This window comes from Phyllobates terribilis, unplaced genomic scaffold (assembly GCF_046119375.1).
Source record: "Phyllobates terribilis strain yellow unplaced genomic scaffold, ASM4611937v1 Scaffold_9__5_contigs__length_417890890, whole genome shotgun sequence".
In the NCBI taxonomy this organism is placed as follows: Eukaryota; Metazoa; Chordata; class Amphibia; order Anura; family Dendrobatidae; genus Phyllobates; species Phyllobates terribilis.
The window spans coordinates 259015337-259040814 of NW_027362769.1; the positions used below are offsets into that span (position 1 = coordinate 259015337).

The 25478-nt window shown below is 41.5% G+C and overlaps 1 protein-coding gene across 2 annotated transcripts in view; it reads right to left on the reverse strand.

Annotated features, from left to right (window-relative positions):
- The window catches only part of KATNIP (katanin interacting protein), a 297865-nt gene that overhangs the window by 37193 nt on the left and 235194 nt on the right, over nucleotides 1-25478 (reverse strand). For both annotated transcript variants that reach the window (XM_073647803.1, XM_073647802.1), the window contains 2 exons: nucleotides 1065-1204; nucleotides 438-539 (listed from right to left, as the gene is read on the reverse strand). In XM_073647803.1, the coding sequence (XP_073503904.1) occupies nucleotides 438-539; nucleotides 1065-1204 (242 nt within the window). The remainder of the gene's footprint in view (nucleotides 1-437; nucleotides 540-1064; nucleotides 1205-25478) is intronic.

Genomic DNA, 25478 nt, shown 5'->3' on the forward strand with positions numbered 1-25478 from the left:
CAGCTGTAAACTGAACTATTAGGGAGCGCTAATAATTGGACATAAAGTTTAAATCTTTTATTCTACTGTCTGACGGAAATCAATATTTGTGATTGATACTTTTTGTTCCCAAGACATCACATAGTGCAATAAATCTTGTTAAGCCAGAAGCAGAACTATAATTGTTCTAGCAGGCAAGCCTATGCTCTGGATCTTTTAAGAACCAAATAAAAGAGAACATGGAGGATTTCTAAAAGCAAAAAACTCTATAATACACTTATCATATAGGGTCATCTAAATCAATGGTTCTCATTTCCCATTTATACACACGCAGTGTTGACTAATACAAAGTTTCATTAACGTTGGAGAGATAACCATAGTATTTTTCTGAATAATAACTTTCTTTACTGACAAAGTTTCCATGTGAATTAATAAAATAGTTAATGTTTAATACTTACACCAAACTCTTTTACACCTCTAAGTGGTGTTTTTGCATAATTCCATAGTTTGATCATAGACACTTTGGTTGGTTGATCAAAAACAACATAGATTCGATTAACCTAATGAAAACAAAAATGTTTCAATTAAAAAAGCTTTCACATCTTTACCATTTAAAGGGTTGTTCCCATCTTTATAGATGGGTATTGTCAGATAGTGCCAATATAAGTAGTTTTTCAGTTTACAGCTTACTAAAATTTTCAGCTGTTCTTAAAATATTAACACTTTTGCTTACATTCTGTTGCCTTGGAGACCGACCATCGCTGCTAGACAGCGCAACATGCATAGTGCCCACAAGCTTTTTTTCTATAGCGCTTATATATTCACTGTTTTGAAGCTGGCCAGGATCGCTGGAGCGTGCTATTACTTCTTAATCCCGGCCAGCTTCAGTGCAATACTTGGAAGATAGACAGCAGTGGTGGTCGGTCTCCAAGGCAAGGATCTGTAAACAAAAAAAGTTGTTTCCCTATAGGATCATGGTTATCTTCCAACCTATATTGCGAATACTGTGAGTATTTATGTTTTATAATACTATGCTTGAATTTTAGTAACATTAGTGCCTTCATTCATCATTGGATGTAACTTACCAAGCCAGGAAGAATTGGAGAAAGCCATGCATGTCTACCATCACTAGCGTCATTCACATTGTCTATGAGCTTGTCCGGTGTTCTCACGTCTCCACACACACCTTCTAAAATATTTATACTCTCTGGGAAAGCAGCAATATCTAATAAAAAGTTAAAGAATTACTAAAAGTACACTTTGTGGAGCCACATTGGAAAAATAGATTGTTTTCAACAACAGTTACAAGGTCTAAAGGATTATCCGACACCGTCAAGAGCTGCTCACTTCTGCATCAAAAAGCGAGGAGCTGATGACATTATGTCCTGCATGCTAGCTGAGAAGCGTGCAAGATCAGTAGCCATTGTGCGTGTCCTATTCTCATGAATATCACAAGTGCAAGATACCTGCCAATTGTGCACAAGGTGAGGTTAGCTGCAGATATAAAAGTCTCCTAACTTACAATGACTGTCTGTCTATCCTATCCTTGTTTGAGTTGTGCAGACTTCTTTATTAGCTGCAGCTTGAGACTGAGCTCACCTGCTTGAGACTGAGCTCACCTGCTTGAGACTGAGCTCACCTGCTTGAGACTGAGCTCTTCTGCTTGAGAGAGCTGACAGAGAGAAACTTATCACCAGCAGTAGGCAGGTGAAACAGGCTTCTGCTGTATCAAATAAATATATTTGCTATGCTGTGTCTGTAACACCTATTCATTTACATGAGTGTTATACTAAAACTGTGAGTAATAATAGTAACAATAGATTAAAATATTCCTATACAGTTTATGCCACCTTTAAAATACTGGATTATTATATGCGCTGACCGTAATCTGTGTTTATGGCAACATAAATGACATCTTTGGAACCCTGATGCACAGGACAAACAGATTTATGCATGTGTCTACACAAATATGCCGAGATACCAGTTATTAGTTAGTAGATACCATACACTGTTTAACTGCTTCAGTCTGGATAGTCATGATGTAATACAGATCATGAGTAAATGTGAAAAGAAACATTGGAACAAGTTTTTCCTACAAAATACAGTGCACAATTCATCACAGCGTCTTTGTCTTCCACGTCATAGCTCATCTATCCAAGCCATTTACTGTTAAACTAATTTTACAGAAACAAAAGAAACACCACCGTTCAGCTGGAAAAGCGTCTCTAGAATGTATTTTCAATGACTCAATCGGTTGCTGAGAATATAACATACTAACGAAGATGAGGAAGGTCATTGTTACTATATAATAGATAGCGAGTGGTAGTAAGTGCACGGAAAATCATTTGTACTGAATATACGCATAATAGGAACTCATCAAAAAGGCTCGGTGTCCTTATGTACAAGAACAGAAAGCTGCCATTATTGTAAGAGTTCAAGTGACAGTGGCTGTAAGCTGCAGCAAAGTTCAGGTAATCATAAGTTATACAAATGGTTTAGACTGTTTTTATACAGTGTTCTTTCCCTCCATTAAAAGCATATGTTGCAACATATAGGTTTAACGGAAGCCATGACATACCCCATACTGTATCATCCATCTGATAGGAATCCAGCACACATTCATTTACTGATACCATTGACTGGAACATGGCGGCCTGCTGTGCTATACAGCCAAAAAGACAGAAACCTGACAAAAACCACCTTGATCGATGGTGGGCTATAGATGTGCTAACCTATGCGATACGATAAATGGTAATAAAAGAAGCTCTATGAAAAGATCTTAAGAATCGAACATGTCTTGACAGTTACAATTACACAATATTTCTAGCTCACAGCAATATACCTTCTAAATTTTTTACTTTAATAGATATTATTAAAAACCAAATATGAGAATATCAAAGAGAATATTCAACAACAAAAATAACAGAAAAACAATAAAAATAAGGAACATTAAAAAGGCACTGAATATGAGCCATAAGGTGTACAGCCTAATAATGGGTATAGCCCTATAATGAAATAGAAATATTGGGTTATATGGTGCAATAAGGTCCCAATAGTGAATACTATAAGGGGATAGAATACCAGTAAAGGTACAGATTTTGGGTTATATTATTCAGTTGGGTCCCAATAAAAAAAGAGATATCACAAAATAAAAGATGCAAATAATAGAATACCAATCTGAACTATGTCACACAGTCTAAGATGCCCCATTACACCCTGAATGTATCCTTGTCTAGCAGCGCAGGTTGGCTCCATAAAATAAGTAAATGGTGTCCACACTCAATGTTGGATGAGCCTAGTGTGGCCTAGTAAGCCTTACTTTATTTAGGATTAGATTACCCATGTGTATACACTGAGGAGCAATCAGTTACTCCCACATGGTAAGCAGAAATTAAAGGAAGTACCCCAAAAAGTGTACATGTAACACATAAAGAATGTGTTTGATAATTAAAGTGATGAAAAGATCAGATAACTTATCTTAGATCAGTACACATTCACTAGACATGTTTCCCCTTTCAAAGGAGAGGTTCCTCAGGAATGCACACAGGGGTCCTGTAAGGTCCCCTGTAAGTGTAATGTCCAGCTTAATTGGGTCCTGTATGGAGTGTGTGCTGTGTAGTGTAGTTCTCCAACGCCCGTCAGAGAACAATACCTCCATGGATGATGTGCATTTCATCTGCAAAGCGCATGCCCGGAAATACCCAAAACTCAGAAGTTACATGTCACGTGAGAGCCCACGTGACCAGAACTGACCTATTGTGCCAGCCTCCAATATTTTAAAGGGGTTGTCCACTACTATTCAACATAGCCCAATGTGTTTTTATGCTGAATAGAAGCTTCTTTCTAATTACCTCCTGGTGCTGTTTCTGCCTGTGAGTGGCGCTATCACTGGCCGCTCACAGGCAGCACGTGACCCCCAGCTGCAGCCGGCTCTGACATCCACTGATGTCACATCATGATTCCGGATGCAGTTGGGGGTCCCTCTTCTGCATGGATGCCAGGCTGTGGGCGGGGTTATCCCGCATGTCACACCCGGCATCCACCGCGCGCTCTCCCTCTCCCCATTCATTGGGAAAGTGCGCGGAGGATGCTGGGTGTGACGCGAGGGGTAACCTCGCCCACAACCCAGCATCCACCGCGGGGACCCCAGCGCTGAGTCACGCCTCACTTGTCATGACGTCAGCGGGGAATTACAATTTCTGCCTATTTATAAAATAATTGTCACAATGCAAATATTCATGTATTTAGCCTTTTCCTGTTCTTGTTTTAAATACTTGGCCCTTTTCACATGGCTTCATTTATAGGGACTCCGTCAGCAGGTATTTGCTATGTAATCTGAGAGCAGGATAAAGTAGAGAGAGAGACCCTCATTCCAGCGATGCATCACTTACTGGGTTGCTTGCTGTAGCTTTCATAAAATCAGTTTTATCAGCAGGAGATCATTGCTAGAGGACTAGTAAACCTGCTCCCAGGTAGACCTCCATATTCATGAGCTCTGTATAGCCTCACCCCCATCACAGATTGGCAGCTTTCTGTGTACCCTGTACATGGGGAGAGAGCTGCCAATCAGTGGCGGGGGCGGAGTTATACACAGCTCAGCATTCAGAGAACTGCTAGATCTGCAGCAGAGAAAACAGTGATTTTATCAAAATGACAGCAAGAATCAAAAACAATGATACAGTTTGGGAATAGGGGTTTTTGCTCCTACAAAACACTGCTCTCAGATGGGGTAAAAATAACCTGTGACCGATTCCTTTTATAAAATGATCCAAAATGGATTCAATCATTTTCTTTTTAATCAAGACAATGCAATAGACTATAATGTACTGTATATAATACCGGGGCACAAAAAACCCCCGTAAGAAACAGAACCATAACTGTGCGGTATAGATCCTGGAATGATACACAAAAACTCACCGGAGAATACAGGCAGTTCACACTAATAAGAATATGTGCAGACATCATAACTAAAGAGCCCCAGTTTCAGCTCTGAATGTACACGTTTTCCAATGCAAAATGTGTTTTAACACAAAGAAAGAAAAAAATATCACCTAACATAAAGGAGCATGTGGGCAGAATTCTAGAATTGACTTCTATAACCTTTATGGCGTCCAGAACTGGATGAGTCTAGGGGTGCAGCAGATCATAGCCAGGGGTCAGATCACTTTTTGGTTGGTAAGATAAGTGCTTTCCATATGAAATGTCATGGCTGAATATCAGTATACAATTGATAGATTTTTCCTTCTCCCTGGAAATCTTCAGAACAGAATTAATCTCATATTATTCTCAAAAACAGCTTATCTGAATAGAACATTCAACACTGTCGCAATCAATTTACTGTGTATTAGCCATTTTGCAGAAACATTTTTTCCCAGCTGTAACCAGTGCAACAGAGATTACATTCGGAGATTGGCAGATGACCCCATAACCCGCAGTTTTAGTGCTCAACGCAGGAAAAGCAGCATGAGGTTCTTCACATATGGCCACTTTCTCTGTGAAATCCACTGGATTATCCTTGCATAGGCTTAGCGTAGAGTACAAACAATAATTCTGCAATAATCAGGTGGTGTGATCTTATAATATCTGACTATTATAATTAATACAAGCCTGCAGGTCCTTTATCTGTATTTTCAATTTGTAGGCACAGGAGTGTCAGTCAATACGCCATGAGTCATCTTTTTGCCTCAATTCTAGAATATTTAAAGGGAACGTATCATTTATTTAGCTTCTGTTTCATTAGCATCTTCGCGACATAGGACGTAATAGGACATCATCCTATGTTGGTCCCCATTTATGGCACAGGCTCAGGAGCACAGCCCAAATCATACACGGCAGATGCCAGCTGTGTTACATAGCCAGCATCTACTGTAACTGCAGGGACCAGAGCTTGCACTAATCGCTGTCGTTTAACCATTTAAATATCGCTGTCAGCTGTATCTAAATGAGGACGTTGTCGATGGACCCAATATTTGCATTGGGGAGTATAGGAGAAACTCATCTACAGATAACAGTCATATTAAACAAAATAAATGAAGATAAATGGCATTTTACATAAAAAACACCCAAACACATAACTCCTACAATGAGTTCTACATGGCTCTCAGGCTAAAGAGGATCTTACCCCAAGGGCCAAATCCTTTGAAAAGGGAGGACCAAAGCAGGGAATGAATACTGACCCCCTTTATCATTATTTAGTACATGGCAAATACATCCCAACAAGACTACCTTTTATTGTAGACAAGAGCCATGTATAAAGCTGTAAATAAGTGGAAGAGGGAATCAAGCCCTTAAAAAACTATAACTGCAGGCCAGGAACTCAAAACTGAGCCCAGAATTAGTCCTCGAAATAGAGATCCCAGTCTGCATGGAGAAAATCCATGAAAGCCAAGATCAGCAAGGTCAATAAAAACACTAATACTTTAATGCAGGATTTAGGATAGAGTCTAGAATGTTCTACTCAAGATGACACTGTAATAGTCCACCTCTACAGATAATGTAGTTAGGGGAAAGATGAGGGATAGTGGTTATATTCCCTGAAGAAGCCAGAGAAGTTAGGCTGAGAAATGTGAGGCTGGATAGTAGGATCATGGCTGACCGTAGTGTCCTCAGGGATATAGGTTGGTCACTAGACTATATTCTGAAACAGGTGGGTGGTGGCGATGGAGTCACATCAAAAACTCACTGTTTAAATACAAACCGGCTCACTAAAACATTCAATTCCAGAAAAAGGCAAGTACTTTACCACAGGTTTAAAAAGGTTATGCTTCTGGAGGGCTTTCCAGTGGGAGGTTAGCCAGTGGGGAGACTCCAAGGGAATCTCTCCAGATAAATGGGAGGCCTATCTTGTTGGTGGTGAGATTTGAACAAGTTGTATTCTGACTATTACATCTCCTCGTTCTTTGGAGGTACGGTGTTGGTCTGTCACTAGAGAGCCAGTTAGGAATCTGTATGCGGTCTGTCCCCAGAAAACAAAATAGGCCTGGTAATTTTGTTGCTTTCCCCCCGATAAAGAAAGATTTTTATTTTAGCAATATAAAGTGGAAAGGGTGACCACACCGGTATGGGTCTCTAATTTTCAGTAGAAGTGGCTGGAGGAGGCTTCTCATAAAGGGTGCGTGACTCGAGATATTTGAGTACATATGAATTTCGTCTTCTTCCATGTGCACAGAGCCATGTGTCCAAACATGACTGAGAATTGATTCCTATTCTGTAAACTAACAAAGCATGTATAGTATATCACGTGGATTGGATTTATCTAAAAGGACCTGAGGAAGCAGCCTGTTGGACTAGGTCAATATCTGGAATTAACAGGCTCTGGCAAGAAGGCCCACGGAGCTCCAGTAACTTGTTTCCTCACACCACCATGGCTAAAACCCCATACATATATGTCGATGGAAAATAAAGAAGTTATGGCTCTTGAAAGAAGGGAAGGCAAAAATTAAAGTGCAAAAAACAAAATTAGCCTTTGCGGGCAGGGATTGAAGTAGCTAAACAAGGACCAGCAAACCTGTAGAATTAAAGGTGCACATATACACTGTAGCCATCAAACAGAAATAAACAGAATAAAAACACTAAGGGTTGGCACACTGCAATAAATAAAAAAAACACCACTATATCACTATACAAGTAAAAAACATAAGGGACTTAGCTAACATTTGTGAAACACAAAGCATAAAATGTGTGTTGGGCCGTGTTTAGCTCTAATTTTCTTGTACTCGGTACATTGTAAAAAATATTTATTAAAATTGGGAATCACCATAATCATATCAACCTGTAGAATAAATTTAACAAGGCATTTATCCTGAATGGTGAGTGGTGTTCATTTTGCCTCCCAAAAAGTATAAAAAAATGCCAAAAAAGTCATACAGTGCCTACAAGTAGTATTCAACCCCCTGCAGATTTAGCTGGTTTGATAAGATGCAAATAAGTTAGAGCCTTCAAACTGCAAACGAGAGTAGGTTTTATGAACAGAAGCATAAATCTTACAAACCAAAAAGTTATGTTGCTCAGTTGAATTTTATTAAATTTTAAACATAAAAGTGTGGGTCAATTATTATTCAACCCCTATGTTTAATATTTTGTGGAATAACCCTTGTTTGCAATTACAGCTAATAATCGTCTTTTATAGGACCTGATCAGGCCGGCACAGGTCTGTGGAGTTATCTTGACCCACTCCTCCATGCAGATCTTCTCCAAGTTATCTAGGTTCTTTGGGTGTCTCATGTGGACTTTATTCTTGAGCTCCTTCCACAAGTTTTCAATTGGTTTAAGGTCAGGAGACTGACTAGGCCACTCCAACACCTTGACTTTTTCCCTATTGAACCAGGCCTTGGTTTTCTTGGCTGTGTGCTTTGGGTCGTTGTCTTGTTGGAAGATGAAATTACGACCCATCTTAAGATCCTTGATGGAGGAGCGGAGGTTCTTGGCCAAAATCTCCAGGTAGGCCGTGCTATCCATCTTCCCATGGATGCGGACCAGATGGCCAGGCCCCTTGGCAGAGAAACAGCCCCACAGCATGATGCTGCCACCACCATGCTTGACTGTAGGGATGGTATTCTTGGGGTCGTATGCAGTGCCATCCAGTCTCCAAACGTCACGTGTGTGGTTGGCACCAAAGATCTCGATCTTGGTCTCATCAGACCATAGAACCTTGAACCAGTCTGTCTCAGAGTCCTCCAAGTGATCATGAGCAAACTGTAGACGAGCCTTGACATGATGCTTTGAAAGTAAAGGTACCTTACGGGCTCGTCTGGAACGGAGACCATTGCGGTGGAGTATGTTACTTATGGTATTGACTGAAACCAATGTCCCCACTGCCATGAGATCTTCCCGGAGCTCCTTCCTTGTTGTCCTTGGGTTAGCCTTGACTCTTCGGACAAGCCTGGCCTCGGCACGGGAGGACACTTTCAAAGGCTGTCCTGGCCGTGGAAGGCTAACAGTAGTTCCATAAGCCTTCCACTTACGGATGATGCTCCCAACAGTGGAGACAGGTAGGCCCAACTCCTTGGAAAGGGTTTTGTACCCCTTGCCAGCCTTGTGACCCTCCACGATCTTGTCTCTGATGGCCTTGGAATGCTCCTTTGTCTTTCCCATGTTGACCATGTCTGAGTAATGTTCACAAGTTTGGGGAGGGTCTTAAATAGTCAGAAAAGGCTGGCAAAAGAGATCTTTAATCCACACATGTGAAGCTCATTATTCTTGGTGCCTGAACTACTTCTTAATACTTTAGGGGGACCAAACAGAATTCTTGTGGTTTGAGGGGTTGAATAATAAATGACACTCTGAATTAACTTTTAACGTTTTAAAAAAAACAAACAAAAAAAAAAAAAAAAAAATTTGCTGCAGTGCATTTCCCACTTCCAGGCTGATCTACAGTACAAATGTCACAATGCCAAGTTAATTCCGCATGTGTCAACCAGCTAAATCTGCAGGGGGTTGAATACTACTTGTAGGCACTGTATATACCATTAAATGGTACTAATGAAGACTTTACGTTGTCAAGCAAACAATGTGCCCTCACACAGCTCCGCTGACAAAAAAATTCTGAAATCATTGCGCTCAGAATACGGCAACATAAAAACGAATACTAGGTAAAATAATTTAGAGCAAAAAGCAGAATTCTGCTTGTTACTATTCTTTTCCATAAAGAGTTCAGAAAAGTTAAAATTATATGTGAAAAAAAAACTGTCGTACAACTATATAGAAGGAAAAATAAAATCATGGATCATGGAATGCAACGATAAAACAGCGAAAAAAGTGAAGTAAAATAAAAAAAAATTGTCAACAAGACCAAAACAGGAGTTAAGGCATAACTGTTACTTCAGGTAACTTTTTAGTATAAACTGGCATGTGTGTACACATTAGAAAAAAACAGAATATGTTTTTGTATGATGTGTATCCTGCTTTTTTACCAAGTTTTCTATCTGCGGAATGTAATTGGCAGTATGAGCATTTCCTATCGATGGCAGAGTTACTGTACTTCATCACTACAATGGCCATTCTGCGTTCACAATACAATCTGACCAGGGTTATGTGTGTTTTTATGCACTGGCCAACAGATCTATATCCTGTATGACAATGAATGTAAACTAGAAAATAATCAGATTTACTAGATATGCTGCGAGAATGTATATGGATACATTTACACTGGATTTCCCATCTCCACGAAAGATCGTCAACCAATAATCATTATACGAGATGTAAGAAAAATAAGTCTATCAAGTCTTGGGTATTCGTTTTCTAATATGGAAGTGATAGCTCCTATTTAAACTGTTCTAATTAGATCGTGTTGAGTATTTATCCTGCTGACAATGGTCTCATTAACAGAAATTTGACTATCTTTTATTCACAATTTTCTGCTGCATTTTACACTGAAAGATGGGAGAGAACAATGAAAATAGGCGAAATAACACATACTGCAGTATGAATAGAATAGTTGAACTTTTATAATATATCAGAATTTACACTTACATTATAAATTGCCTCTTCAGAGAAAAAGAGGACTTGAACTCTATAGCGCCACCTATCGGTTCTCATACTTTGTACTGACGAGGGCCAACAGCCCGAAACACCGTGTCTGCAAATTAAGATTCTGATTTGGCTTTTATCTTAAGTCATATTGCACGACTCGTTAAAGGGTTGATTGTGACTTGTAGGATTGCTGCTTCCAAAAGGTGGCGCTATAGAGTACAAGTCCTCTTTTTCTCTGAAGAGGCAATTTGCATATTACATTTCCCAGAGGAGCATTGCACGGCGAATAAGCCTCCTTACCTTCACATGCCAGAGTGGGTATGTCACTTTCCATAAGGAGAAACGTTACCCCTTAGACCACTTACATTATAAAAATATCTAAAGTTAAATAAGAAGTAATCTTAAATAAACTCCAATTATTTATATGTATTTGAGATGTCATCATTTGTTAGGTTCTTCAAATGTTATTCAGTAGTTTTTTAGATATGTCATTGCATACAGTGCTGCTCACCATTATTGGCACCCCTTCATTTTTTTCATAGACTGTACAATATTTTCAGAAATAAATGGAAATGTACCAAAGTTATATCCTCAGGACATTCTAATTAGTGGTCCGAAGTAATACAACAATAAAACATTGTTTTTCAACTTCCATGTTGCAATTTTAAAGAAAAAAACAGAATAAACAGCATGTGCAGCAATAAAGGCACCACTAATTAATACTTGGTTGCACACCCTTTGGCATTGCTGACAGCGTCCAGACGTTTCTTGTAGCCCTGTATAAGCTTCTTGCACTTCTCAGCTGGAATTTTCTCCCAATCTTCCTTTGCAGTTTGTTCAAGCTCTTGAATCTTTGCAGGGTTCTTTTTCCCAATGGCAGATTTCAGCTCACCCCAAAGATTTACAATGGGATTGAGGTCAGGACTCATTGCTGGCCATTTTAAAACAGTCCATTTTTTCTTTTTCAACCATTCATGTGTACTTTTGGATGTGTGGTTTAGGTCACTGTCTTGCTGGAGGACCCATGATCTTCAACTCAATCCAAGTTTTATTACACTGGGTAGGACATTTTGCATTAAAATCTCTTGATAATTTCATGATTCCTGTGATACGGTCAAGGCCTCCAGTACCAGACACAGCAAAGCAACCCCACAGCATTATGGATCCTACACCATGCTTAACTATTGGTAAGGTGTTCTTTTCCTTATAAGCTTCAATGCACTGTCTGTAAACAAACTGTTGCTTTGCATTGCTAAATAGCTCTAATTTTGTTTCATCTGTCCACAGAACATTTTCCCAGAAGGATTGTGGTTTGTCAAGGTATGTACTCTTTGGCAAAGATCAGTCATTCCTTTTTATGCCTTTTCTTCAGCAATGGTTTCTTCCTTGGCCTTCACCCATAAAGCTTTGCTTGGTTTAGTGTGTGGCGTAAAACCATGACCCTAGACTGTTCCAGGTTGGCCTTCAGGTCTTTGGATGTTTGACTTGGTGTTTTTCCCACCATTCGCAGCAACCTTTGAAGAGATCTCTTTTCAATTTTCCTCTTTCCACCATGTCCAGGGAGGTTCTTGACGGTTCCATGCTTATCAAACTTCTTAATAACATTGCGAACTGTTGAAACTGGGATACCAAGGTCTTTGGAGATCGCCTTATACCTTTGGAAGTCTTGTGGTTGCTAATAATAGCAGTTATGATGTCCTAAGACAGCTCCTTTGTCTTCACCATTGTGACAAAGGAACAGGGCCTATCATGTGGCTTTTTAAAACACTGAAGTCATCATTCATTGGCTAATTCATGTCACATGGGCACTGACAATTAATCACAGATGAATCTCTTTTGTGATTTACCACAGGCAAGTCAAAATGTGTTTCCATTCTAAATTAATGTAAAGGGTGCCAATACCAGTGACACAGCGAGCTTTAGGTTTTTCTGTTTTTCCCTCCTATTATTTTTGGTTTTAAATTATTGTTTATCATTTGCTGTTTTGTATTTGACACGAGTGCTCTATACAAAAAAACTTTCACTTGATTCAATTTTTTCAGGAGATTTTGCACATTATGTACTTAAACTTCACGATGAACGATAACAGGACTGTATGTTACCCATATTTTCTCAAATTCATAGACATTTTTCTTATTAGCTAATAAATGAGTAATATGCAGCCTCCAAAAGAATCATTCATATCTCAGAAACAGATTGCATAATGCGAAGCTAAGCCATAACTCACATGGTTATATAGTTAGTGCAGTTGAAAAGCGACAAGCCCATTAAAGTTCAACCAAGGGACGGGAAAGGATAAAGGGAATGGGGTACAGGTACAGCCATCACACATGATCTAGTCTGTCCTAAAGAGTAAGTTTTTCCCTCCTGCTCCCAAGTGTTGATCGACCGGATCAACATTCAGAACAAGAAATATACACATGTACCCAATTACTTGTTATTTCTTCTAAAAATAAGCCCTTTTTTTAATCCGCCAACAGTTCCCGCAGTTCCTAAAACAGACTATTCCACAGATTAATAGTTCTCATGGTAAAGAAGGCTCGTCTCCTCTGGAAATTAAACCTTTCTTTTCCCTCCAGATAGAGGGAATACCTTCTTGTCTTTTGAGGGGGTTTTACATGAAACAATCTTTGACTGCAATTTTGGGATGGGTCATTTACAGTTGAAACCAGAAGTCTATATACACTTTATAAAAAGACACATATGCATGTTTTTCTCAATATCTGACATGAAATCAGAATAAATCTTTCCCGATTTAGGTCAATTAGGATTACCATAATTTTTAATATTTGCCAAATGCCAGAATAATGAGAGAGAATGTTTTAAGGCATTTTTATTATTTACTGCAAAGTCAAAAGTTTACATACACTAAGATTACTATGCCTTTAAACAATTTTGGACTGCCCATATGATGATGTCATGTGTTTGGAAGCTTCTGATAGTTTTTTTGCCAACATTTCAGTTAATTAGAGACACACTTGTGGATGTATTTTAATGCACACCTGATACACACTGCTTCTTTGTATAGCAAGATGGGAAAGTCTAAATAAATCAGTCAAGATATCAGGAAGAAAATGGTGGACTTGCACAAGTCTGTCTCATCCTTGGGTACAATTTCAAGATACCTGAAGGTGCCTCGTCCATCTGTACAAATAATTATACGCAAGTAAAAACAAGATGGGAATGTCCAGCCATCATACCGCTCAGGAAGGAGAAAGGTTCTGTGTCCCAGAGATGAACGTGCTTTGGTCGGACATGTGCATATCAACCCAAGGACAAAAGCAATAGACCTTGTGAAGATGATGGCGGAAGCTGGTAAGATTGTGTCAATATCCACTGTGAAACAAGTACTGTATCGACATGGGCTGAAAGGCCACTCTGCCAGGAAGAAGCCATTACTCCAAAAGAAACATAAAAAGCCAGATTAATGTTTGCAATTGCACACAGGAACAAAGACATTAATTTTTGGAGACATGTCCTGTGGTCTGATGAAACTAAAATTGAACTTTTTGGGCAAAATGACCACCATTACGTTTGGAGGAAAAAGGGAGAAGCTTGGAAGCCTAAGAACACCATCCTCTCTTCCCTTGCCATCAAAGTCCTGCCCTCTCTTGGATCTCCTCATACCTTACTTGACACACGATTAGGATCTCCCATTACTATACTATTTCCTCATCCTGCCCTCCCTTTGTCGGTGTCCCTCAAGGCTCTGTCTTGGGACTGCTGCTCATCTTCATCTATAACTTTGGCCTGGGACAACTCATAAAGTTTCAGTACCATGTATAAGCTGACAATATTCATATCTACCTCTTTAGCCAAGATGTCAACTTTCTGCTGTCCAAGATCCCAGAGTGTCTATCAGCCATATCCTCCTTCTTCTCATCAGGCTTCCTAAAGCTTAATATGAACAAAACCAAACTCATTAACTTTCCTCCACCTCACCTAACTCCCCTACTCAATCTATCTAGCACAATAAATGACATCACGCTTTTCTCTGTACCAGGAGTCCACTGCCTCGGAATAACCCTGGACTCTGCCCGGTCTTTCAAACCAAACAACCTAGCCCTTATAACCTCCAGCTACCTGCAATTAAAAATTATTTGCAGAATCCGTTGTTTTCTCTGCCAAGAATCTAGTAAAATGTTACTGCATGCTATCATCTCCCGCCTCAACTACTGCAATTTACTTCTCTGTGGCCTCCCTGCTAACAGTCTTGCATCTCTCAAGTCAGCCCTTAACTCTGCTACCAGATTAATCCACCATGCTCCTCTCTACTGCTCTGCTTCTCCTCTCTACAAATCTCTTCATTGGCTCCCAATTCCCCAACGAATCTAGTTAAAAAATACTGACCTACAAGGATGTCCATAATCTGTCTCCTCGATATATCTCAAACTAATCTTTCGATATCTTCCCATATGTACTCTCCAGTCCTCCCAACACCTTCTTGTTTCCTCCATACTCGTACGCTCCTCACCCAATCGCCTCTAAGACTTCTACCTAGTATCAAATATCCTCTGGAATTCAGTGCCCCAGCATGTTTGATTATCCACCACATTCAGAACTTTCAGATGGAACTTGAAAACCCATCTCTTGAAGAAAACTTACAGCCTCTCCACCGCTGGAGCTGCTGCAACCCTCCAACCTACTGTCTCCTTCCCCATTACCCTGAAACAGTAAACCGGCAAGAGCAGGTCCCTCACCCCACCGGTTACAGTCTGTCATTGTTAGTCTGCTCATTATAATTTAAATTTGTATTTTGTATGTAGACCCCTTTTCACATGTAGACCACCAGGGAATCAATGGTACACTAAAAATAAATAATAATATTAAAACATGACAATATAACTCTGCCCTTAGAAGCAGCTGATTGACATTATGTCACTAATTGACATTACTTCCTGACCATGCCAATTTTTTTCAATTCTGACCAGTGTCACTGCATGAGGTATTAACTCTGGAACGCTTAAACATATCCCAGTGATTCTGAGACTGTTTTTTCGTGACATGTTGTGGTAAATTTTTGTCAATATGATTTGCATTTATTTATGAAAATATTGAAAATTTTAAACAAAATTTGAAAATGTTACAATTTTCAAACTTTCACTTTTTATGCCATTAAACCAGGCAGCTATATAACACAAAATAGATAATAAATAAAATTTACCACATGTCTACTTTACATCACCATTATTTTTAAAATGGAATTTTTTTGTTAAGAAATTAGAAGAGTTAAAAGTTTATCAGCTATTTCTCATTTTTAAAACAAAAGTAAAAAAAAAAACAATTTGTTTGAGGGACCACCTCCCATTTGAAGTAACTTTGAGGGGCCTAAGTGACAGAAAATACCCAAAAGTGACACCATTTTAAAAACTACACGCCTCAAAGTGCTCAAAACCCCATTCAAGAAGTTTATTAACCATTTAGGGGCTTTTCTGGAATTACAGGAATGCGTAAGGAAAAAATGAAAATCTTACTTTTTCCCACAAAAAATATTGCGTAAGACACAAATTTAGCATTTTCAAAAGGGTAACAGGAGAAAGTGAACCATACAATTTGTTGTGTAGTGTCTCCTGAGTACACCGATACCCCATTTGTGGTGGACAACTACCTGTTTAGGTGCACGGCAGGGCTCGGAAGGGAAAGAGCACCATTCAACTTTTGGAGGGCAAAATTGGCCATGTCGCATTTGCAGAGCCCCTGTTGTGCCTAAACCGTGGAAGCCCCCCACAAGTGACCCCATGTTGGAAACTACACACTCAAGGAACTTATGTAGGAGGTGTGGTGAGCACCTTAAACCCACCGATGCTTCACAGAATTTTAGAACGTTGAGCCGTGAAAATAAAATAAAACAAATGTTTCCTGCAAAAATGCTGCTTCAGCTCCAAATGCTTCCTTTTCTTAAGGATAGCAGGAGAAAAAGGAGCACAAAATTTGTTGTGCGATTTCTCCTAAGTATGCCGATACCTCATATGTAATGGAAAACTACTGTTTGGGCACACGCAACAGCTCGGAATGGAAGGAACGCCAATTTAATTTTGGAGCAGAATTTTGGCTGGAATAGATTGCAGACGCCATGTCACATTTGAAGAGCCACTGACATGCCAAAACAGCAGAAACCCCCACAAGTGACCCCATTTTGGAAACTACACTTCTTGAGGAATTTAGGGATAATAAGAGAAAATGGACTGTACAATTTGTTACACAATTTCTTCTGAGTAAGCTATTACCCCAAAAGTGGTCAAAAACTTTTGAGTCACAGTGCAAAGCTCAGAAAAGAAGGAGTGCCATATTGGAGTTTAGATTTTGGTAGAATGGTTTCAGGGTGCCATGTCACATTAGAAGAGCCCCTGAGGTGCCAGAACAGCAGAACCTCCATAAGTGACCCTATTTTACAAACTACACCTCTCAATGAATTAATCTAGGGGTGCAGTGAGCATGTTGACACCACATGTGCCTCACAGAATTTTATACCATTAGGCGGTGAAGAAAGAATAATTACATTTTTACTACTAAAATGTTGTTTTAGCCCCAAGTTTTTAATTTTTATAAGGGCTAATAGGCAAAATGGACACCACAGTTTGTTGTGCATGTATTCAGGAACTACTTTTCAGACGCAGTGGAAAGAGCGCCATATTATAGTGCAGATTTTTCTGTTAGGGTTTGTGGGTGCCATGACCCACTGGAAGAGCCCCAGAGTTGCCAGAACAGCAGAGCCTCCCCATAAGTAACCCAATTTTGCAAACTACACCTCTCAATGAATTCCTCTATGGGTGCAGTGATCATATCGACACCACGGGTGTGTCACAGAATTTTATACCATTGGTCAGGGAAAAAAAATAAATAAAAATTTTTACAACAAAAATGTTGTTTTGTCCTATATGTTACATTTTCACACAGGGAAATTGTTAAAAATGGCACCAAAATTTGTCCCACAATTTCTGAATGTAGAAATACCCCATATGTGGCTGTACAGTACTGCTTAGCCACACGGTGAGACTTGGGAGGGAAGGAGCGCTATTTGACTCTCATTGAACAAATTATCGTAGAATAGTCTGCAGACTCCATATTCTGAGCCCCTAAGTGCCAGAAGAGCAGAATCCTCTCCAAGTGACCCCATCTTGGAAATTTGAATTTGGGAGCGAAGAAATTGCGGTATTTCTTTTGTGGGGCAAGGAGCCACAACACTTTTCCAGAGCCTTTGTGCTACCATTAACTTGGAAGCCCCCTCCTTATATTTCCATTGACAGATGATGGACCTGAGTGGGGACTTTGCTTTTTTTGTGGACTGAGTTGACATAACACTTTGGATCACATTTATCCTGTGTGCTATGCTGAGCACTTACATCAGGGTTTCCATCTAAACCTCCGAATGACATGGTTCAGATGAAACAACCGAGGGATCCATTCACTATAATGAGGCAACACAGTTGCTCTAGACTCCTTCTGGCCTCTATTGAGAGGTATATTTTCAGAGGTGTCCAAAACTGTGGCCAACAGCTCTTCTATGCAAGCTTAAAAGAATGGACAGCGCTAGACAATGTCCAAAGTGTCTCCATCTTCTTCATTGTAAGGAATCTTCCGCTGGGAAACCCCGATGTAAGCGCTCAGCGTAGAGCGCAGGATAAATGTGAGCCGATCTGAGCCTTACTGTGATCTTTGGAAGGCAGAATGAACAAATCAACAGCAAGTGAAGAATTGGTTTTACTTATTTTTTACGCCGTTCCTCGTGTGGTATAAGTGATAAGGTGATTTTATTCGTTGGGTCAGTGCAATTACAGTGATACCAGATTTATATAATTTTTTTTGTTTGGCTGCCATCACACTAAAAACATTTTTTTTTTTTTGCAAAAACAAGATTTTGTATCACCATATTTTGAGACCTATAATTTCTATATTTCTGCTGACACAGTCATGTGAGTTCTCGTTTTTTACAGGACAAGTTGATGGTTTTATTGATACCATTTTAGGGCACACAACATTCTTTGATCGTGTTCTATTTTGATTTTTGGGAGACAGAATGAACAAAAATCTGCAATTCAGGAATTGTTTTTTTGGGGGTTCTTTTTATGCCGTTCACCATATGGTTAAAATGATAAGCACCTTTATTCTTTGGGTCAGTACAATTACCGTGATACCACATTTATACAAAAAAATATTTTTTTGGGCGCTTTTACACAGTAAAAACTATTTTATAGAAAAAAATTGTTTCTGCATCGCTATATTCTGAGAGCTATAGCTTTTTTATTTCTCCGCTGATGGAGCTTTATGGTGGCTTGTTTTTTTGCGGGACAAGATGACGTTTTCAGCTACACCATTTTTATTTCCATTCGACTTTTTGATCACGTTTTATTCCATTATTTATTTGGCAGTATGATGAAAAAGCATAGTTTTTTGCAAGGTTTTTAATTTTTTTTTTTTTACAGTGTTCACTGAAGGAGTTACCTAATTTAATAGTTTTATAGGGTGGGTCATTGCGGATGGGGCGATAATAAATATCTGTACTTTTTTTCCCCCTATTTTTGTTTTTACATAAATATACCCATTTATTGGTATAATATTTTTGCATTTTTTTTAATTTATTTTGTGATTTTTTTTAAATATTTTTACAATTATTTTTTTACTTACTCCCTCTATGGGACTTTAACTTTTGGTACTCTGATCACTGGTATAATGCATTTCAATGCACCAGCATTGCAATGCATTATACCTGTCAGTGCTACACTGACAGAACTTCTTTTAGACCATGCTCTAAACATGCTCCCGTAGCTGGCAGACCTGGAGGTCCTTATGACCTCGGGTTGTCATGACAATGATCAGGCGATGACTTTGTGGGGGCGCCGATCAGATGGGAAAGGGAGCCACCTCCCTCTCCTAAATATAGGATATCTCCGATATTGGCATTTAGGGGGTTAAATAGCTGGGGGCGGTGCAGGAACCGCTTCTGGCTGTGACAGCTGTGGCTCGGCTATCACGTAAGCCGAGCTCGAGGTGGCAATCGCAGGTGCACAGCTTCTGTGCCCGCACGATCACCATGACACACCTATACGTCAGAGGTGTGGAACCCTTACCAGACCATGATGTATAGGTACATCAATGGTCGTGAAGGGGTTAAGATACTTTTCTACAAGTGACTCTCCTAGTTTTACTCCCATTAGAACATATGATCCTCGCATATTATTAGTGTTCAGATGCATAATTTTTAGTGATCAGCCAACGTGCTCGCCACTACTCGGTACTAACCCGAGCATCATGGTGCTAGACAAGCTCGGCGAGTATTTCCGGGTTGCTCGGGCGGGAACTCGGGTCCCCTCCCTGCATGTTTGGCGCTCTTTAGAGAGCCAATTAACATGCAGGGATTGCCTGCCAAGCACTGTAATGCCGTAGCCATGTTGGTTGTGGGCATTACGGTGATTCGCTGGCCGCATAGCGACATCAGGTGTATATCAGACCTGGCTCCGCCATGCTCGTCACAGTCACTCCGGATCAGACAGTGTGGGGAGAGCTGCTACTGAGCTAGGGTGAGATTTGCTTGTGTATTAGGTAGTGTAGGGAGAAAAACCGTACATTACACATATCCATCTTAACAAACAGTCCTTTTGAGGACTAACTAATCCATCTGCAGAGATATCTGGCAGGCAGTGTATATAGCAGACTGCAGTGCACATAGGACAAGAGGCTCCATTCCAGTTCTGTCGGTTGCTGCTGTTATATTTCTAGAAAAAGGCCCAGGTCTCAGGGGCCAGGAATAATTTTTTTTGCATCTTAATCCTCACTATTTGCTTAGTAAAGCAATCCAGAGAACACGGTTTTTCTGCCCCATTTGCTTGTTGGCACTGCAGAATACGGCCAGGTCTTTTCCATATTACAGCGCTAAAAATCCATCTATTTAAAACTGTGTTTTCTTCGTCACACGGATCACATATACGTTGTCAGAAAATACTGCCATTTCTGGCCTCCATTAAATTTTTTTTTCAGTGTGTCAGCAAACTTTTTGACACTGGTTTGCTGTTACCTACAGGCCAGGTATTTAAAACTGTGTTTTCTCCGTCACACGGATTATATATACGTTTTCAGAAAATACTGCTATTTCTGGCCTCCATTAAAAAAATTTTTTCAGTGTGTTAGTGAAGCAATTGACACCAGATTGCTGTTCAAAATAGTTACCTACAGGCCAGGTATTTAAAAATGTGTTTTCTCCGTCACACGGCTCACATATAAATTCGCTCCAAACTCAGTCATTTGTAGTGAGCGGGGAAGATACTATCCTCCATTTAAAATGGGCAAGGCACGGGGAACTGGACGTGATGGTAAAGGTGCATGCAGAGGCCGAGGACAAGGCCGTGGGCAAGCCTAAATTGTGCCACAACAAACACCCACATCTTCTCACCTGACCTTCCTGTCCCAATTTCTAGGGGACCGCAGCACACCACTATTGAACCCAGAGCAGTGTTAAAAGGTTGTTGGTTGGATAGTGGATAATGCTTCCAGTCACTTAGCCACCACCACCACTACCCTGTCTTCCACACGGTCAAATCTAAGTAGCGGTGAGTCTGGACCGCATATTCCTCACCCTGATCCTCCTTCCTCCCACCATGCCGAGTACCCAGAGACAACTGATCCCACACTTGGACACTCTGAAGAGCTGTTTACTTTTCCATTTATAGATTCGGGCCTCTCACCCGGTCCACTTGAAGTGGGGCAAGAGGAGATAGCGAGTAGCGATGCCCAAATATTTGAGCAGCCACGGTCACACAAAGGCGACGGTGGGAAAGTGTCACAAGAGGTGGACGATGATGAGACACAATTGCCAGAAAGTCAGGAGGAGGACCAGGGTGCGGAAGTGGAAGACGAGGTGCTGGATGATATAGTAACTGACCCAACCTAGCAGGAGGACATGCAGAGCGAGGACAGCAGCACACTGCGGGAGGGAGGCAGAGCACCCCAACACGCAGGAAGAAGCAGTGTGGTGGCCGCAGACAGAAGGCAGGCAACCATTCCCCTTAACACCAACACAAAGGAAGTTGCCAGTACAACTGTTAGGTCTTCCAGAGTCTAGTTATTTTTTAAAGACTCTACCGATAACCCCAAAAAGGCCATTTGCAACACCTGCCAGGCCAGCATCAGCAGGGGTGGCAAAACGACCAGCCTGACCACAACCAGCATGATCAGGCACATGGGAGCAAAGCACCCGACTTTGTGGGCCATACCCCAGGGTCCAGGAACAGTGTCTGCGGGTGGCACCACTGCTTCTTCCGCTGTTGTGCATGCAAGCCAATCCCCTGTCCATGGTGCATGCGAAGATGCCTCCTGCCCTGCACCGGTCGTTGCACACTCAAGTAGCAGCATCAGGAAGCACATCCATGTCCTTGACCCAGCGCAGCATTCAGTTGCCATACCCCAGTCCTTGGAACGCAAGCGCAAATATGCAGCCAACGCCACACAGGCCACACTACTAAATTCTCACATTTCACGACTACTTGCGCTCAAATTGTTGCCTTTTAGGCTCATGGAGACGGAAGCATTCCGCAACCTGATGGCGGCGGCTGTGCCTCGGTACTTGGTCCCCAGCCGCCACTATTTCTCCCAGTGTGCCGTCCCCGCATTACACGAGCACGTGTCCCAAAACATTAGCCGTGCCTTCAACAATGCAGTTACCGGTAAAGTCCACCTAACAAAGGACACGTGGACAAGTGCTTGTGGGCAGGGACGGTACATCTCGCTGACGGCACACTGGGTTAACATAGTGGAAGCTGGGACCCAGTCGGACCTTGGGACGGAACACGTTCTTCCGACGCCAAGGATTGCGGGCCCTAGGTCAATCAGGGTTGCCCCCACGGTCTACAGCTCCTGCACCGCATCCTCCTCCTCCTCATCAGCCTCCATCTCCGAAATGACCACATCAGTGACAAGCTGGAAGCACTGCAGCACTGCCTTGGCCAAGAGGCAACAGGCTGTGCTGAAGCTAATATGCTTAGGTGAAAAACCGCACACTGCTTGTGAGTTGTGGACAGCTCTGAAAGAGCAGGCAGATTTGTGGCTCACACCGCTGAACCTACAGCCAGGCATGGTCGTGTGTGACAATGGCCGGAACCTAGTGGCGGCTCTTAGGCGAGGCGAGCTCACACACGTACCATGCCTGGCCCATGTGCTTAACGTCGTGGTTCATAAGACCTCAGGAGTGGACATGGATGTCAGACGTATGTACCATCCTCCAAAACTTTGAGGACTCCACCAAGATGGTGAGCGGCGATGACGCCATAATTAGCATCACCATCCCGCTTCTCTGTCTTCTGAAACGCTCTCTGCTCACAATCAAAGAGGATGCATTGCAGGCGGAGCACGATGAGATGGAGCAAGGAACCATACAGGGTGATTACACACAGCCAAGCCTCATCTCATCCCAACGTGGATTGGGTGACAATGAGGAAGAGGAGGAGGAAGAGGAAGGACAGGAGCTAGTTTCATGCACTATAGACGGTACTACTTGCACAGCTCTCATACCGTCTGTTCAGCGTGGATGGCCAGAGGACAGAGAGGAGGAGGAGGAGAGCATGGTCAGTCATCCTCTTGGTGAGGACACGGAAGTCTAGCTTGTTAGTAGTCTGGCACGCATGGCCGAGTTTATGTTACGCTGCCTTTCCCATGACCCTCGCGTTCTCAAAATTTTGGGTGACAGTCATTACTGGTTGGTGACACTTCTAGACCCACGCTACAAGGAAAACTTTATATCTCTTATTCCTGAGGCGGACAGGTCTACAAAAATGGGGCTGTACCAGAAGGCCCTTGTTGCGGAACTATTAAAAAAATTCCCCTCTGAAAACGCTGGCAGCAGAGGGCACACTTAGTTGGACTACCAAGGAGTACAGGCGAGAGAGACACAACTTCAATCCAGCAGAGGCAGGGGAACACTGTCAAAGTTCTGGGAGAGTTTTCAGACCCTCTCATCGGATTGGCCCTGAGGCGCGGGGTACTCTCACAAGGAGTGCAAAGTTTGGGAAGATGCTGAGGGAGTACCTTGCCGACCGTACCAACGTGCTCCGTGATTCCGCTGTGCCTTTTAATTATTGGGTATCCAAGCTGGATACGTGGAATGAACTGGCTCTCTATGCCTTGGAGGTCCTGGCCTGCCCTGCCGCCAGCGTTTTATCAGAGAGGGTTTTTAGTGCCGCTGGTGGAATTATAATTGACAAGCGCATCCGCCTGTCAACTGAAAATGCTGACAGGCTGACTCTTATAATAATGAACAAGGGCTGGATTGGGCCAGACTTCTCAACACCACCGAATGATAGCAGCGTAACATAAAACTCCAATCCAGTGTCTTTTCTTGGGAGGTGTATTCCCATGCACCTTTTCACACCCACACATGGGTATACATTTCCTGATTTTGGCTATTTGCTCTTGACCTCCTCCTTCTCCTCATCCTCCACCACCATCTCACCAGGGTGACCGTGGTCCGTGATGTAACACCCACCTAATTTTTTAAAGGGTGTTTATGATGCCCGTAAAAAATTTTTTTTATACAGTATGTTCAAGTATACCCCCCAGGGGTAAATGTATGTCAGCTCATACACTTAGTGCAAGGGCATTACAAGTATAGGAGGCCCGCTCCTTTCTAATGGGAACATTTTTTTATGAGGCCCTCCTTCACGTCTCTTCCAAGGGGCATTGAAGTGCCTCCAAATTTTTGGCAGCCCTTGCATTCACTGCATAGGCCAGCACTATGGGAGACTCTCTCCTTTTTAATGGGAATATGTCGTTACTGTGGCCCTGCTCTGTGTGTCTTTAAATTCTTAGTGGGTTTTTTCCTAAAATTGGTCAGCCGTTGGACTCACTGCATACCCTATAACTGTATAGCAGACTCTCTCCTTTCTAATGGAAACATGTAGTACCTTGTTACTGTGGCCCTGCTCTGTGTGTCTTTAAATTCTTAGTGGGGTTTTTCCTAAAATTGTCAGCCGTTGGACTCACTGCATACCCTATAACTGTATAGCAGACTCTCTCCTTTCTAATGGGAACATGTCGTACCTTGTTACTGTGGCCCTGCTCTGTGTGTCTTTAAATTCTTAGTGGGGTTTTCCTAAAATTGTCAGCCGTTGGACTCACTGCATACCCTATAACTGTATAGCAGACCCTCTCCTCTCTAATGGGAACATGTCGTACCTTGTTACTGTGGCCCTGCTCCATGTGTCTTTAAATTCTTAATGGTGTTTTTACTAAAACTGGTCAGCTGTTGGACTCACTGCATACCCTATAACTGTATAGCAGACTCTCTCCTTTCTAATGGGAACATGTAGTACCTTGTTACTGTGGCCCTGCTCTGTGTGTCTTTAAATTCTTAGTGGGGTTTTTCCTAAAATTGTCAGCCGTTGGACTCACTGCATACCCTATAACTGTATAGCTGACCCTCTCCTTTCTAATGGGAACATGTCGTACCTTGTTACTGTGGCCCTGCTGTGTGTGTCTTAAAATTCTTAGTGGGGTTTTTCCTAAAATTGTCAGCCGTTGGACTCATTGCATACCCTATAACTGTATAGCAGACCCTCTCCTTTCTAATGGGAACAAGTCGTACCTTGTTACTCTGGCCCTGCTCTATGTGTCTTTAAATTCTTAGTGAGTTTTTTCCCAAATTTTGGCAGCCCTTGCAGTCACAGCATGGGCATTACCACTATAGGAGACCAGCTCCTTTATAATGGGAACATTTTTTTTATTGAGACCCTCCTCTATGTCTCTTCAAAGGGGTATTGGGCTGTGTCCAAATTTTTGGCAGCCCTTGCAGTCACTGGATACGCAATAACAGTATAGGATACCCACTTGTTAATAATGGGAACAACAAAGCATAGCCGGCTGATGGCTCTCTAACAATAGCTAGGGCCAACTGCTGGCCTTTTAAGAATAGTAAGGGCAGTCTGATGCCCCTATAAAAATAGGTTTTATGACTTTCAGAGTCCCTCCATCATAAATAAAACAGGATGTGTCTGATGATGTGTCACACACCACATTGCCAGATAAGGTTGTAAAATGTTAAAATG